Source organism: Rhineura floridana, chromosome 16, assembly GCF_030035675.1.
Source record: "Rhineura floridana isolate rRhiFlo1 chromosome 16, rRhiFlo1.hap2, whole genome shotgun sequence".
In the NCBI taxonomy this organism is placed as follows: Eukaryota; Metazoa; Chordata; class Lepidosauria; order Squamata; family Rhineuridae; genus Rhineura; species Rhineura floridana.
The window spans coordinates 21,108,652-21,123,161 of NC_084495.1; the positions used below are offsets into that span (position 1 = coordinate 21,108,652).

The 14,510-nt window shown below is 46.8% G+C and overlaps 1 protein-coding gene across 4 annotated transcripts in view; it reads left to right on the top strand.

Moving 5' to 3' along the window:
• The first annotated feature begins 5,127 nt into the window (after positions 1-5,127).
• Positions 5,128-14,510, top strand: part of PCDH19 (protocadherin 19) — a 174,111-nt gene continuing 164,728 nt past the window's right edge. For all 4 annotated transcript variants that reach the window (XR_009759283.1, XM_061598467.1, XM_061598465.1 and 1 more), the window contains exons 1-2: positions 5,128-9,010; positions 13,399-13,726. Coding sequence is in view for 3 of the 4 variants with exons in the window: in XM_061598467.1 (XP_061454451.1) it covers positions 6,864-9,010; positions 13,399-13,726 (2,475 nt within the window). In the remaining variant the exon portion in view is untranslated. The remainder of the gene's footprint in view (positions 9,011-13,398; positions 13,727-14,510) is intronic.

Consider the following 14,510-nt stretch of genomic DNA (forward strand, 5'->3'; position numbering starts at 1 on the left):
TTGTAGTGCAGCAACATCTGGAGGGCACCACATTGGTTACCCCTGCTTTAGAGCACTCAGCTGCACACTCTTGGTTGCCGTTCACGCAACAACCCTGCATTAAACCACACGGGGTGCTTCAAAGTACTGTGGCTTGTTTAAGTCCCCTTAGGCTGCCAATCCCATATACAACTGGTCTGGGAGCTGTTGAATGCAATGGGACTGACTTCTGAGTAAACACACATGGGGTTACATGTTTGCAGCTGAGATGAGATTTGAACCACATGCCTTTTCCAGCAGCGTTCAAACATTCAGAGAGGGTGCTGCCACACAGTGTGTAGTCCAGGGATGAGGAACCTGTGGCTCTCCTGGTGTTGCCAGACTACAATTCCCATCATCCCTGACCATTGGCCATGCTGGCTTGGGCTGATGGGAGTTGTAGTTCAACAACATCTGGAGGGCCCCACAGGTTCCCGATCCCCTGGTGTCGCCAATACTGAGCTAGATGGACCAGTCTGATTCCGTATAAGGCAGCTTCTGATGTTCTTAGTTGCCTCTTTGGTGAGAGAAGCTGATATGGCAAGGTCTGATATTGATAACCGCGAGTTCTAGGTTACGCCACTACCTTCAGTATTTTTTCCAAAAAAATATTCTTATACATAAAATCCAATCATACATTCATATATTATTCAAAAAAGGACATCTACAAAAACATACTCATATAAACATCTGCATTCATATAAAAGCTAAGCCGGCTGGCTCATAAAAGGAAACACAGAGGGAAAGATTATTATTCTGGTATTTGCTGTTCCAAGACATTATTATTATTATTTATTAGACTTTTATACCGCCCGACTAGCTATAGCTCTCTGGGCGGTGAACAGAAGATACAATAAAATCACACAATATAATACAGCAAAAACATATAAAAATAAGAACAATCTGAAATCAATTACAACAACATTTAAAAATTAAGTCAACTTAAATTAAAATGCCTCGGAAAAGAGGAAGGTTTTAACTTGGCGCCTAAAGGAAAGCAACGTCGGCGCCAAGCGCACCTCCTCGGGGAGACTGTTCCACAGTTCAGGGGCCACCACTGAGAAGGCCCTAGATCTTCTCATCACCCTCCGGGCTTCTCTATGAGTCGGAACCCGGAGGAGGGCCTTCGTAGTAGAGCGTAGTGTACGGGCCGGTTCGTATCGGGAGAGGCGTTCCAACAGGTATTGTAAATGAAATCCATCTTTTGATAAACCTATTTGTCTGATGTTCATTAGTCAGCCTCCTATAGCATGTCATGTTAATTTCGATAAAATGGCAGTGTTTCATTCTCTCGCGTACCAGTCACATACCAATAAGGCAACTGTTTGTCTATATAACTTTTTTTCCCTTGCAGCTGTGAGCAACTGCTTCACCAAATGAGCACATTTACTTGCTGGCAAGTCATTTAGGGCAATCTTCTTACAATGAATCCAGCCAATGGGGCTACAACATACATACACCACAAACTGCTGAATTATCCTCAGCGCAGAACACCCACACTCAAAACCAAACAGGTAAAGTGTAAAAACAGGAAAGAAAGAAAGAAATACAGGCACCCCACAAGGTAAAGACACAACTACTGATCCGAAAGCATACCTTGTAGAATTGGAACACTTTCAAGGACTTTTTCATCAGCGGCTGGTGCCCATTGGGACTGGAGGGGCGGAAGGCAGGGAGCCCAGCTGTAGGTGGAACCAGAGCCAATGAGAGGCAGAGCCAACTAATTCTCATTTTGGCCCCATCCTACTTCCTACTGTGTTTTACAAGGGCAACACTGAGGCTAAGGAGGAGGAAGCAGACAGACAGAGCCACTTCATGGACTGGTTGTAAGCAAGAAGGCAAGCAGGCGAGGGCAGGCTAAGGTTGGTGGGACAATGCCCCATTAATCCTAAAGGACCAGCCTTTTTAAGTTGCACCTTTTTTTAAATTACACTAACCTTTACATGGAGGTATGCCACGCCAATAATATTTGGGACAAATGCTCGAAGAAAGCCATTGCTCTCAAAAGAGGTAGGATCTAATTTTTCACTGCGGTTATCAGGATAGACTGTATAAACTGAGACCCCAAAAGGCAATTCAAGCGGTTCAAAGTTAGCTGGCATAGTGTAGCAGCTAAGAGATGAGCAGTGCTAACCTATACATATCTGCTCAGAAGTAATCCTCATCAAATTCAATGGAACGTACTCCCAGGAAAGTGTGTATAGGGTTGCAGCCTGAATTACAAATCAGGAAAGCCGTTGTTTGATTCTCATTTCTTCCATGAACTTCTTTAGATGACCTTAGACAAACTGTGCCCTCTCAGTCGGTTCAATATGGGAACGGTAATGCAGTTTACCTACCTTCGAGGCTTCTTAAGCATTCTAACAAGATGTGAAATGATTTGAACACTTGAGAGCACCATATACATGCTAAATGTTTTAAGCACGTTGTTGGAGTGTCTCTGGAGCGACTTGCGGCATGGATGCCATTGCTGTCACTTTTGTACTATATATATATTTCCATGAGCCAGGATATGTTCATGACATGTTGTGGTTTTACTGTTCATGTTCATGGCATCTTGATGCTCTTCCCGTGAGATGCCTTGAATAACAGGTTCTTAGGAAGGCAGTTCATAAAATTAACAGAACCATAGGCTGCAAATCTGTGCATAGTGAAGTGCACTAAAATCAATGCACATTTAATTTCTGTTGCATTGTGACCACTGAGGGAAGGAGTCCTCCACCCCCCAAATGTTCCGTCTTTGCCTTTAAACCTATTGCTGCTTGTTCTACGAAAGCAGGATGAAGGATTGTTCCTTCTCATATTATGGTTGCACTCTATATACAAACATACCCTGAAGCCCACTGGAGGTCTGGTGAATTGGTTTCCTTTGAGGTATATTTATTCTCTTTTGATGCATCTTTATATAAGTGGAAGGTGGTTTGGATGATTATATATACATAAACAGTTATAAATCCATTTTATTTTTTCACTAATCTCATGGTGCCAGTACAGTCCGTCTAATGGCTCCATCATTATTGTCTCAGTGTGTTGCAATTAAAGAAGCATGTGGCTTGGGGGTCCTTTTAAACTTTTAAAAATTGTAGACTAGTCACTCTTTGCTATTTGCCAGAGAAAAATCTTGATCCTATAAGCTAGGATATAAAGACAGACCGAAACCATCAGAGTCCACAGGAGTGTTAAATGAGGATTGTTTGATCTAGTGTGGAAAAATACCTGCGCTGTGGGGCAGATGGCTGGTAATTAACCCTCCCACTTATTCCCTTTAAATGCCTACTTTTTCTTTCTCTGTGAAAGAAAGGGCAGAACTGAAATATACAAACCACAGAAAGCAATATACTGAGCCTAACTAAACTAAAATCAAACAGAAAGAAGCCTAGACAAGGCCCCTTGTTCGGTGAAATCAATTCCCAAGGCAGTCTGATTGATTTATAAGCATACTTTTCGGTTTCATTGATTTAAGGATTCAGCTTGTTTGAAAGCAAGTCATGGAAGAGCTCTTACAGCCCTGGCTTCTATTCATTGGTGACCGTAATTAACAAGCACAGACAATGGGGAGGAGGGGGGAGGAGGTGTCCTCTCTTCTTCTTTTTACAGTGCTAAATTCATTAAGGAGAGCTGACCTCATTCAAGGCACATTCCGATGTTTGGGATTAAGACAGATTTGGGCAACAGAAATATCTGAGTTTAAAATAAAGCCACTAGCATCATGCTAATTGCAGTAAAGGCAAGGATGGTGCTGGAATCAGTGAGATGGCAAGCTTTCTGGACCAATGATTAGTTTTAATGATGCAAGCTTCTAAGTTACACTGAATCCTGTTTAGATCTTTGCCTTTTTTTTGCAAGACAAAGAAAAGATTTGCCTGCTAATTAGATTTCCTCTTGGACAGAAGTGGGTGGTTCTCACTGGTTCATAGACTGCAATAGAACAGACATTGCTTGTTGCAGGCAGGAATCTGATCCTTTGTGTCTTCTCCTTAAATGTAATGTAAAATGTAAATGTACTGCCTTCAAGTCGATTCCGACTTATGGCGACCCTATGAATAGGGTTTTCATGAGGCTGAGAGGCAGTGACTGGCCCAAAGTCACCCAGTGAGCTTCATGGCTACAGGTTGTCTACCAGGTTGCAGGTAGATTGCAGTACGGTGAGGAGGCTAAAGTATTTGTATGGAAACAGGTTCGAATCTCAGCTGAGCAATGAAGCTCCCTGGCGTTAGGAAATTCACCAGTTCTCAGCGTAGTCTACCTTACAAGGTTGTTGCGTGAGTAACCCTGACCCCCGCTGCAAACCATATGCACACCTGCGTGTGAGTAAGCCTTACTGTGACATTGATTTCTGAGTAAAAACAAAAGCCTGGGATTATTGGGCTGCACAAGTAGTTTTGCTTTGGCGAAACCCTGAGTCTGCGTCTCCTGACATTCCCCCTGCGCGAAAAGGAAGGCTGGGTCCGGAAAGCAGACTCGTCATCAACCCGTGGTGGTGCGCCCCTGCAAGTTTTAGACTGAGGAATGGAAAGCGCCGCAGGATTTTGCCCCGGACAAACTGCCAGCCGTCTCCAGAGATCAGAAACAAGCGCATTTCACACACATACACACACACACACACAGAGAGAGAGAGAAGCGCATTTCTCTCTCTCTCTCTCTCTCTCTCACACACACACACACACACAAACACACACAAAGAGCTCCAGAGAGACAACACAAACACTCCCCCACACAAATATTATTCAAACCTGCAGATTCTTTAAAAAATAAGTCCAAATCTGAGAATGGTCCCAATACAATTTTATAAAAAAATGGAAGGGGGGGTGAAGAGGAGAGAAGCACGTCCCTCCCCCTCCCAAGGGAGCCCCGAAAAGCGACACCTGTCTCCCCTGCATCCTTGCCGTGCGCGCGCGCCCACATGCACAAAAAGGGTCCTCTTCTTTCTCCCTTGGGTACCACTCTTGTCCCTTTCACCCGCCGGGCTCCGCCCCTTTCCCTCGCGGGCCCCGCCCTCCGGCTTGGAACGCGCTTGCCCGGGCTCCGATTGGCTGAAGCCCTGCCGTAGCTCGGGACCGGAGCCGCTGTGTCTGTAGCTCGTGTGTGGCCAGCACTTTGCAGCAGCAATAGCAATAATAGCAGCAGCAGCAGCAGCGCGCGTTGGCTGGAAAAAAAGCAAAGCAAAGCAAAGCAAAGCAAAAAGCCGGCGCTTGCAAAAGCCGGGAAGGGGAGGGGGAGCATTAAATTAAAATTTTTAAAATATCAGAAAAGAAAGGAAGAAGCGGCCGAGGAGTTGACCCGCCGAAGAGCGAGGCGAGCCACTGCGGTCTGGCTGGCCTCTGCAAAGGCGCCCGCAGCCCGCCTGGTGGAGCCGCGGATTGGCTTCCGGAGAACTTCACATTAAAAGCGAGCGAGCGAGCGACAGCATCCAGCCATTCCGCTCTCTTGAAAGCTATTTTTTCAATAGTTCCCCCCCCTCTGCTGCTCCACCGGAGACCCAGAGTTGGCCACACTTTGCAAAAGGACCATGAGGCTTGCAAGCAAACTTTCCTCGCCTCTGCTGCGTTTCCGTCGGCGACCGGCAGCTCGGAGGATGCTGAACGCCAGATAATCATGGGGAGAGAGAAAAGGAGAAAGGCGAGGCTCCCGGGCGAAGGATTGCAACGGCGGCGCCTTTGATTCTCCCTCCCCCACCAGCTCTGCCTCCTTTCCCCCCGCCGGCTTCCCGCGGACCGCTCTGCCAAGAGCCTTCCGCGCTGGGTCCTTCGTTCTCTCCCTCCCACCCCCCCACCCCCATCGAGGAATATCAGCCGCCAGCAACTCGTCCTTTGCACCGGGGAGAGGAGCGGTGGTGTTGCTGCCGCGATCCGGCTTTGTCAGTGCCTCTCCCCCCCCCCTTCAGCCTGCGATTTCGGGACGACATTGCCTCCGCTTCCTCCTCTAGCGCTGCTCGGAGGTGCTCCGCGGGCTGCTCTCCAAGAAGAAGCCCGCTCTGCCTTCTGATTTTGCCGGCCTGGCTCCTTTTCTCCTTCCCTACCCCGCGACCCCCCTTTCCCCAGCCCTCCCCAGCCAGGTCTCTTCGCCACTGTGACTTACGGTCGGGCAAGGATCGTTCCTCTCTCGCCAACTATTGGTGCCCCCCCGCCTCCCCCCACATGCCTTAACCTTACTTCCCCCCCACAGCTTTCATCCAGATTCCCCCCCCCCCCGGCTGTCTCTTTGATCACCTTGGCTGAGTGGAGGAGGGTTGCCCAGAGAGTCCACTTTCTGCATAAAGGTCTGTGCAATTTGGAAGGAGGGGGGGACGGGGGAAGGGAGTGGAAGTGAAAGAAAAGGGGGGGGGAAGAGAAGAGAAAGAGATTTTCGCATGCCAGGTGCAAGTGAATCGAGGCCCCTCCTCAATATACAGACTGCACCTCGCAGGTCTGTGTGTGTCTGATTTATTTATTTATTTATTTATTTTTAAAAAAAATTGATAATAGGGTTCCTTTTTCTGTAACTTAGAACTCTCTTTGACCTGGCTGAGTGGAAGATCGCATTTGATTTTTCTCCTTTTCTGGGGTGGTGGTGATTGGGGGTGTTGCTTGTACCAGGGCAGAGGATGTGAGATGTGTGGTGAGGAAGCAAGAAGCAATTAGCTCTTCAAGTAGCCACATCCAAAGACCCCCTCCCTTCCCCCACCCTGCCTCTCCTGATTTGCTCCCTTCCTTTCTATCCATCTCTGAAACATCCCCAAACTAGTAAACCCAGATCCCTCCTTCTCTTTTTCTCTCTCCTCCAGCGGCAAAATCAACAGGCAAACAGAGAGGAGGGGAGGAGGAGGAGGAGGAGGAGGAGGCTGTGGGTGCACCAAGCCGTGAGCTATGGATATTCTGTGCCCCGTGCTCCAGTTTCTGCTCGTTCTCTTGTGGACTAGGGCAGGCGCCCTGATCAACCTGAAGTACTCGGTGGAGGAGGAGCAGAGAGCCGGCACCGTCATTGCCAACATAGCCAAAGATGCCAGAGATGCGGGCTTTGTGCTGGATCCCCGACAACCCACCGCTTTCCGTGTGGTCTCTAACTCTGCGCCACACCTGGTGGACATCAACCCTGGGTCAGGGTTACTGGTGACCAAGCAGAAGATTGACCGGGACCTCCTTTGCAGGCAAAGTCCCAAGTGTGTGATTTCATTGGAGGTCATGTCCAGCTCCATGGAGATCTGTGTTATTAAGCTGGAGATCAAAGACCTCAATGACAACGCACCCAGCTTCCCCACGGACCAAATTGCACTGGAAATCTCTGAGACAGCCAGCCCAGGGACCAGGGTACCTCTGGAGAGTGCCTATGATCCTGACTCGGGCAGCTTTGGGGTGCAGAGCTATGAGATCACACCCAATGATCTCTTTGGGTTGGAGACCAAGATGCGTGGAGATGGCTCCCGTTTTGCTGAGCTGGTAGTGGAGAAGAGCTTGGATCGTGAGACCCAGTCTCATTACAGTTATATGATCACAGCTTTGGATGGGGGTGACCCACCCAATTTTGGCACTGTGGAGTTGAACATCAGGGTCATTGACTCCAATGACAACAACCCTCTCTTTGAAGAGCCAGCCTACACAGTTAGCGTGCCAGAGAATGCTCCCCCTGGCACACCTGTTATCCGCCTCAATGCCACAGACCCTGATGAGGGCACCAATGGGCAAGTCTTGTATTCCATCCACAGCTTTGTATCTGAAAAGGCCAGGGACCTCTTCCAAATCAACCCTCAGACAGGCCTGATCACGGTCAGCGGTGCGATTGACTATGAGGAAGGACATTCCTATGAACTGGATGTGCAGGCCAAAGATCTTGGCCCCAATTCTATTCCTGCCCATTGCAAAGTGACTGTCACTGTGCAGGATGCAAATGACAACCCCCCTCTCATTAACTTGCTCTCTGTCAACAGCGAGCTGGTGGAGGTCAGTGAGAACGCGCCCCCAGGCTATGTGATTGCCTTGGTGAGAGTATCCGACCGCGACTCCGGTGCCAATGGCCGGGTGCAGTGCAAGCTGTTGGGCAACGTGCCCTTCCGCCTGCAAGAGTATGAGAGCTTCTCCACCATCCTGGTGGATGGACGTTTGGACAGGGAGCAGAGGGACCAGTACAACCTCACCATCCAGGCTAAGGACAATGGGATCCCCGCTTTGCAGGCCACCAAGTCCTTCACCGTCAAGATCACAGACGAGAACGACAACCACCCTCATTTTTCCAAGCCTTACTACCAGGTCATTGTGCAGGAGAACAACACTCCTGGGGCCTACCTCCTTTCTGTTTCTGCCAGGGACCCTGATTTAGGCCTTAATGGCAGCGTCTCATATCAGATTGTGCCATCCCAAGTAAGGGACATGCCTGTCTTCACCTACGTCTCCATCAATCCCAACTCGGGAGACATCTATGCCTTGAGATCCTTCAATCACGAGCAAACCAAGTCTTTTGAGTTCAAGGTCTTGGCCAAAGATGGAGGCAACCCCTCCTTGCAAAGCAACGCCACCATCCGAGTGATCGTTTTGGATGTCAATGACAACACCCCTGTGATCACTGCCCCTCCTCTAGTCAATGGTACCGCAGAAGTTTACATCCCCAGGAATGCTGGGGTCGGCTACTTGGTGACGGTGGTCAAGGCGGATGACTACGATGAAGGGGAGAACGGGAGGCTTTCCTATGAGATGGCAGAAGGAGACAGAGGATTTTTTGAGATAGACCAGGTCAATGGTGAAATCAGGACCACCAGAGCCTTTGGGGAGAATTCAAAGACTACCTATGAGCTGATTGTGGTGGCCCACGATCATGGGAAAACCTCTCTTTCGGCTTCTGCCTTGATTTTGATATATCTTTCTCCAGCGCTGGATGCCCAGGAATCCATAGGATCTGTTAACTTGTCCCTGATTTTTATTATTGCTCTGGGTTCCATTGCTGCCATTCTGTTTGTCACCATGATCTTTGTGGCAGTCAAGTGTAAACGGGATAACAAAGAAATCAGGACATACAATTGCAGGTAAAGTCTGCTTGTTTCTTGGTTCCAGCAAAACATAAGATGTTTAATTACAGGCCTTTTATAGCATGTCATTTAAAAATAAAGTAGAATGACTGCAAACCAAGCAAAGGGATGAAATAGTTCCAAGAAATTGCCATGTAAAATGTCAACAGTGAATTCTTGGCCTACTTTTAAACATATTTAACCCTTCCCCGCAGTTAGGGTGAAGTGATTTTAATATGATGGTTTGATACAAATTGTCCTTAATCTAAAACATGCCAGCTATGATCCGTCTTAAATCTGTGCTGTTGCCTGTCCTTGGAAAGTGTGTGTGTGTTTGTGTGAAGTCCCATAATAATTCAAAAAACGTACATAAAAATGTTCACGCAAGAGAAGGACGGTTGCAACCGGCTTTTGGCATGTAGGTGTGAACACACGCTTCTATGCAGCTCTGCTGAGGCTTGGATGCGATGAATTGCTGGTGGTTTTCTTTTTTTTAAGAATGGCAGGGAAGAAAACCTTCCATGGGAGTGCTTGAGAGTAGGTGCTGTAGTGATGAATAAACCCATACTCCTGGCAATTGCTGCCGATGGATATTTGCTTCTTAAGGGCCTCTGCAATCCTGTCAATATCCTGTCCCCACCAGATGAGGTCACTGTGGGTGCTTTTTAGAGCTGCGCTTGTTTTCTCTGGGAGGGTTGGTTGTAAAAAGAACGTGGGAGCTGGCAGAACAGGAGATGAAAGAAAGCAGGGTTCAGCTAGAAATGTACTGGGAAAGCCTTTTTAAAAAGGATGGGTTTTTTTTTTTTGAGAAAGAAAAAAAAAAAACCAGGCAAGTGTTTCCTTACACTCAGATCTTTTGCACCAGGTCTTGCAAGGAGAAAAATAACAGCTAAGCCATCTCCCCCTGCCCCTCTCTCCTTGAAAAATAACAACTTGATATGGTTACTAAAAGAGTTCAAAGCTGCCCGCAGCTCTTTCTTGTTTTTCATGGACATTTGAAATGCTGCCGTCTTATTTTTCTTATACTTTTGTTTGTTGATCTTTAAAGGCTGAGATGTGGGGCTGTGTGTATGAACCCCCCCCCCTTTGCCTGTTTCTGGAAGCTGAAGACGTGGACTGAAGCCCCCTGAATATGTAACAGCCAGGCGATTATTGTCTGTCTCTTGCTATTCTCTGTGTCGCACAAGTTAGTAGACAAACGCTAACCGCACATGAATATCAATTGGGCCCCATAAAGGAGCAGCTGTGATGGCTCATAAATGGTTTAATCCTGTTATGAGCGAAATAGCCGTGACTTCTTCGTTCCTTCAGTCCTAAATCATTTCTGATGGAAGGGATGGAAATGAATTTTGCCTTCTTTTTTGAAACGTACAAATGCCTTTGGCAATTTGGAGAGTCTGGGAGAAACAGCAGCCTTTAAAGTTTTGTTTACACTAATAGTTAAGAGTCTTCTTTTTCACTTCATTTTTACAATGTACAGCTCCGCTGGGTTCTAGGGATGTGTGTGTGCGCGCGCGGACACGCATATAGAGAAAACCATCTGCAAATAAACCCATTGGATGTACTATTCTAGGGAGCGACTTGGCTTTTAAATGAGAGCTGATATACTGAATTTCTTTCCAGCTTGGTCCATTAAGCAAGGATAGGGATTGAACGTTAGCAGGAAAAATGAATTTCTGGTCCTGTCAACACCACTAACAGATTTGTACTTGTATGTAACCATGTTGGTTCAGTGTGATGGCTCAGGGATTAATGAAGTGCACTTTAATTAAATAATTGGTCAATAGGACAACCTCCCCATAACACAAATAGGAAGGCAGGATGAATGCCTGAATGCAACATTTGGGATTCTGTGGTGTTTTTAAAAATTTGGAACATTTAGACAAACAATGCAGTTAAGGCATCTTTGCGTGTCAGGAGCCCGCACTAAGTGCACTGAGATCTCTCTCTCTCTCCCCACCTCCGACATCACCATCCCCCTCACACCTGGAATTTTCTAAAATGTGTAGAGATGCACACCAAGAGGAACATTTCTTGATCAGAGCGAGAAGCAAACCAGTGCTATATATAGCCACATCAGAAAAGCTTAGAAAGTCGATAGAAAGAAGGATCCTTGGTGCAGCGTATATTTTCCACGGGGGGGGGGGAGGGATAAGTGTCAGGAGGTGGGCAATGTTCTTTAGTTCCTCTGGCTCAGTCCTGATGGCTGCACATCAGCCTGCCATGCCTGATTTTCAGACCTCCAGCGTGTTCAATTTGGGTTCCTATCTCTCCCACTTTTTTTTAAAAGCTGGAATCATCTGACATTCATCTCCTGTTACCCTTTCCTTTTCCAGTCCACCGTTCTCCTAGCAATCCATTAACCTTGCCTTTCTAGGAGGGTTCTTCAGTGGTAGAGTCCAAGCTTTGCATGCAAAAGGCCTCTGTCTCTGGTTTTAATTCTTGGCATCCCCTGTCAAGCGGTTTCAGGTCGTAGATGATGGCAAAGACCTCTTTTTCCCTGACATCTCAAGAGACCATGTCAGAGTAGATAATTCTAATCTAGTTGATCTGACTCAATATGCAGAATTATATGTCCTTTCCTTTTGGTGTCTTTTCCACCACTATTGAAATTTGGTTTGCAATATCTTGGGAGCTTGCAGACAAATCTGCAAAATTTTGGAAGCTTTCAGGCAACTGTCTTTTCCTTCCTGGATTTGTGTTGCTCTTTAAAGTGCTGTGTAATGATGCTGTATAAACATTAACCTGCCAGGTAAGCTCTGTTAAAAGTGCTCTTCCCCTTGATGCAGAGAGAAAGAGACTTTTCTCGCTTGGTGGTTGCCCCATCCTCCAGCAAGCTCCCCTAGTATCAATTGGCTTTGCACAAGAATATTAGCAATGTTTTTCTTTAAGGTGGGAAGTTCCTCTTGGATTATTCATATTCTGGTTCCATCATTGCAGTTACTGGATTTTTCAAGCCAGGTGATTTTGATAGTTAAGAAGCGCTACTTTAGGAAATAAGAATTTTCAGGCCTTGCTGAAAAGTTGACTCTTTTTCTTTTGGAAGATGGCAGTGCCTGGCATCTTCTCTGCATATCTACATCTGTGTGGCACTGATAACGATACACAGTCCCCAACGGTAATACCAAGCCACAGTTACTTCAATCTAGAGTTTGCGAGATAACGCCGAATGCGATCATGTTTTTAATTATTTTCCGGTCGTTGTTTACTGATAACGTCCCTCCTATTTCTCCTCCGCTCTGCCTCCTTTCCTTCTGTACAAGAGACAAAACAGACCTACATTTTGTAAATCAGTTGAAGGTCAAAAAGTTATTTTTCCCTTCCAACACTGTTTTCTGCCAAAAGAAAACAAAACGAGTAGCCAACAGAGTGTTAGTTAAAAGGGAGCAGGAAGGAGCTGGCATTGGGAGAAAGGTTTTGACTGATCAGATGTTACAGGGAGGAATGAAACTGAAAAGGACCAGTGGTTTATGGATGCTCTGTCATAGGGAACATAGGAATCTGCCTTACCCCGAGTCTGACCAATGGTCCACCTATCTCAGGATTGCCCACACTGACTGGCAGTGGTTCACTAGGATTCCAGGCAGGAGTCTCTCCCAGACCTACCTGGAGATGCCAGGGGTTGAACCTGGGGCCTTCTGCATACAAAGGAGATGCTCTAACCACTGAGTTATGGCCTTTCCTCAGTATCATTTGTAAGACCGAAGTTGCATCTGGTTGCTTATATGTATGTTCACAAAGATGACTTCCCTGCTGAAACCTTTACTGGCCCACTAAACTGAACTACTTAAAAAGGTTCACCTCCCCTTCAGGGCCAGTGTTCTACTCACCACTGGTGACCAGACAAACAACTGTTCACAAGCTTGGATTATATAGTTTCACAACATGCCTGCAGGCTGGTAGGACAGAAAGTTTGCATCTGGTTTACTGCTATGGGAAACCGCTTGTAGAACCATCCTTCTCTCTGCTCATTTTTTCTCTCCCTGCTTTCCACATTTTGTATTAATCAATTAAGATAACTTCAGATCCTTATTACCAATGGAAATGCATTCAGGTACCCCTTTCACTTCGTGGATTTTTACATAAATTATTTTTCCCTTTTCTGCAGGCTGAACCATATCTCTGGTAACTAGATCCCGGCAATTCTAAGCACGAGGCAAAACCAAGGGACCTTTTTTTGTGTCTGTCCTTATTCCTCACTTGTTACCTTTATGTGTCTGACCAACAAACTTTTTATGGCAATGAAAAATAAACCCAAGACCCTTCGTTATTGCAAGAGCCAAGTTGATGACCCTGCAGGTGGATGGGAAACCAGTTCCTTTGGGATTCTTTGTTGACTAATGTGCAGTTTTTTTTTTTTTTGAGGATGAAGTAAGATACTCACTTTGCTTTCTTGTGTCCTGCAGAATTGCAGAGTACTCCTATGGGCACCAAAAGAAATCGAACAAGAAGAAAAAAATCAGCAAGAATGACATCCGCCTGGTGCCGCGGGATGTAGAGGAGACCGATAAAATGAACGTTGTGAGTTGCTCTTCCCTCACATCGTCCCTGAACTACTTTGACTATCACCAGCAGACCTTGCCTCTGGGTTGCCGCCGATCTGAAAGCACCTTCCTCAATGTCGAGAACCAAAACAACAGGAACACGGGGTCTAACCATATCTACCACCACACCTTCACCGGTCAGAGTCCCCAGCAGCCAGATCTCATCATCAACGGGATGCCGCTTCCAGAGGTGAGCATGGAAGGGGACTCAAGAGCTTTCCCTCAGAGGAAGGCCACTGCCTTCGTGGTTCTGCTTGTCAATGCCTAGAATAATATCATGCCTTGACTTCGGTTGGAAGTTGAATGCTGGCTTAGATGGAAACGCGGTGTTGATGGCTGCTGGTTTAAGATGGCCTTAAGAAATGTTTTGGCATATTTATGGAGGAGGAAGTCTGGTGTTGACTAATGGCCATGATGGCACTATAGGAGGACGTTCATGGTCCTTGTAGGTTACTTGAGAAGTAGCTCTTGGGGATAGATAACAGGGGAGTGCTATTGGCTCCATGCCATGCTTGTGGGCTTTCCATGGGCACCTTGGCTAGCTGCTGTTGGAAACAGACTTGAAAGGTCCATCTGATCCAGGAAGCAGTCCTTATTGCAGTGTTAGTTGTCTAAGCATGAGGTCACGTAGGTGGAACTGTGCAGGGAGATTAGAGGTTGCGCATAGGAAAATAACATTCATTATTATCCTACACTTACGCTCTTGCTTTACAACTTGCTTTAGGACTTGTTGTCTAAATGGAGCTGTTGACCTTGGTTCCAGCCATTCAGCCAGGGGTGGTGAAACGGTGGCCTTCCAGATGTTGTTGGACACCAGCTCCCATCAGCCACAGCAATGGTCAGGGCTGATGGGAGCTGTAGTCCAGCTTTAAATGCGCAGTGCAGATGGGGCCTGTGCAGTAGAATGGCTTGCTTCCAGATGGAGGGACCAGCGCTCGGATGGAGGAACCACACGGTTTTGCATGCAGAAGGCC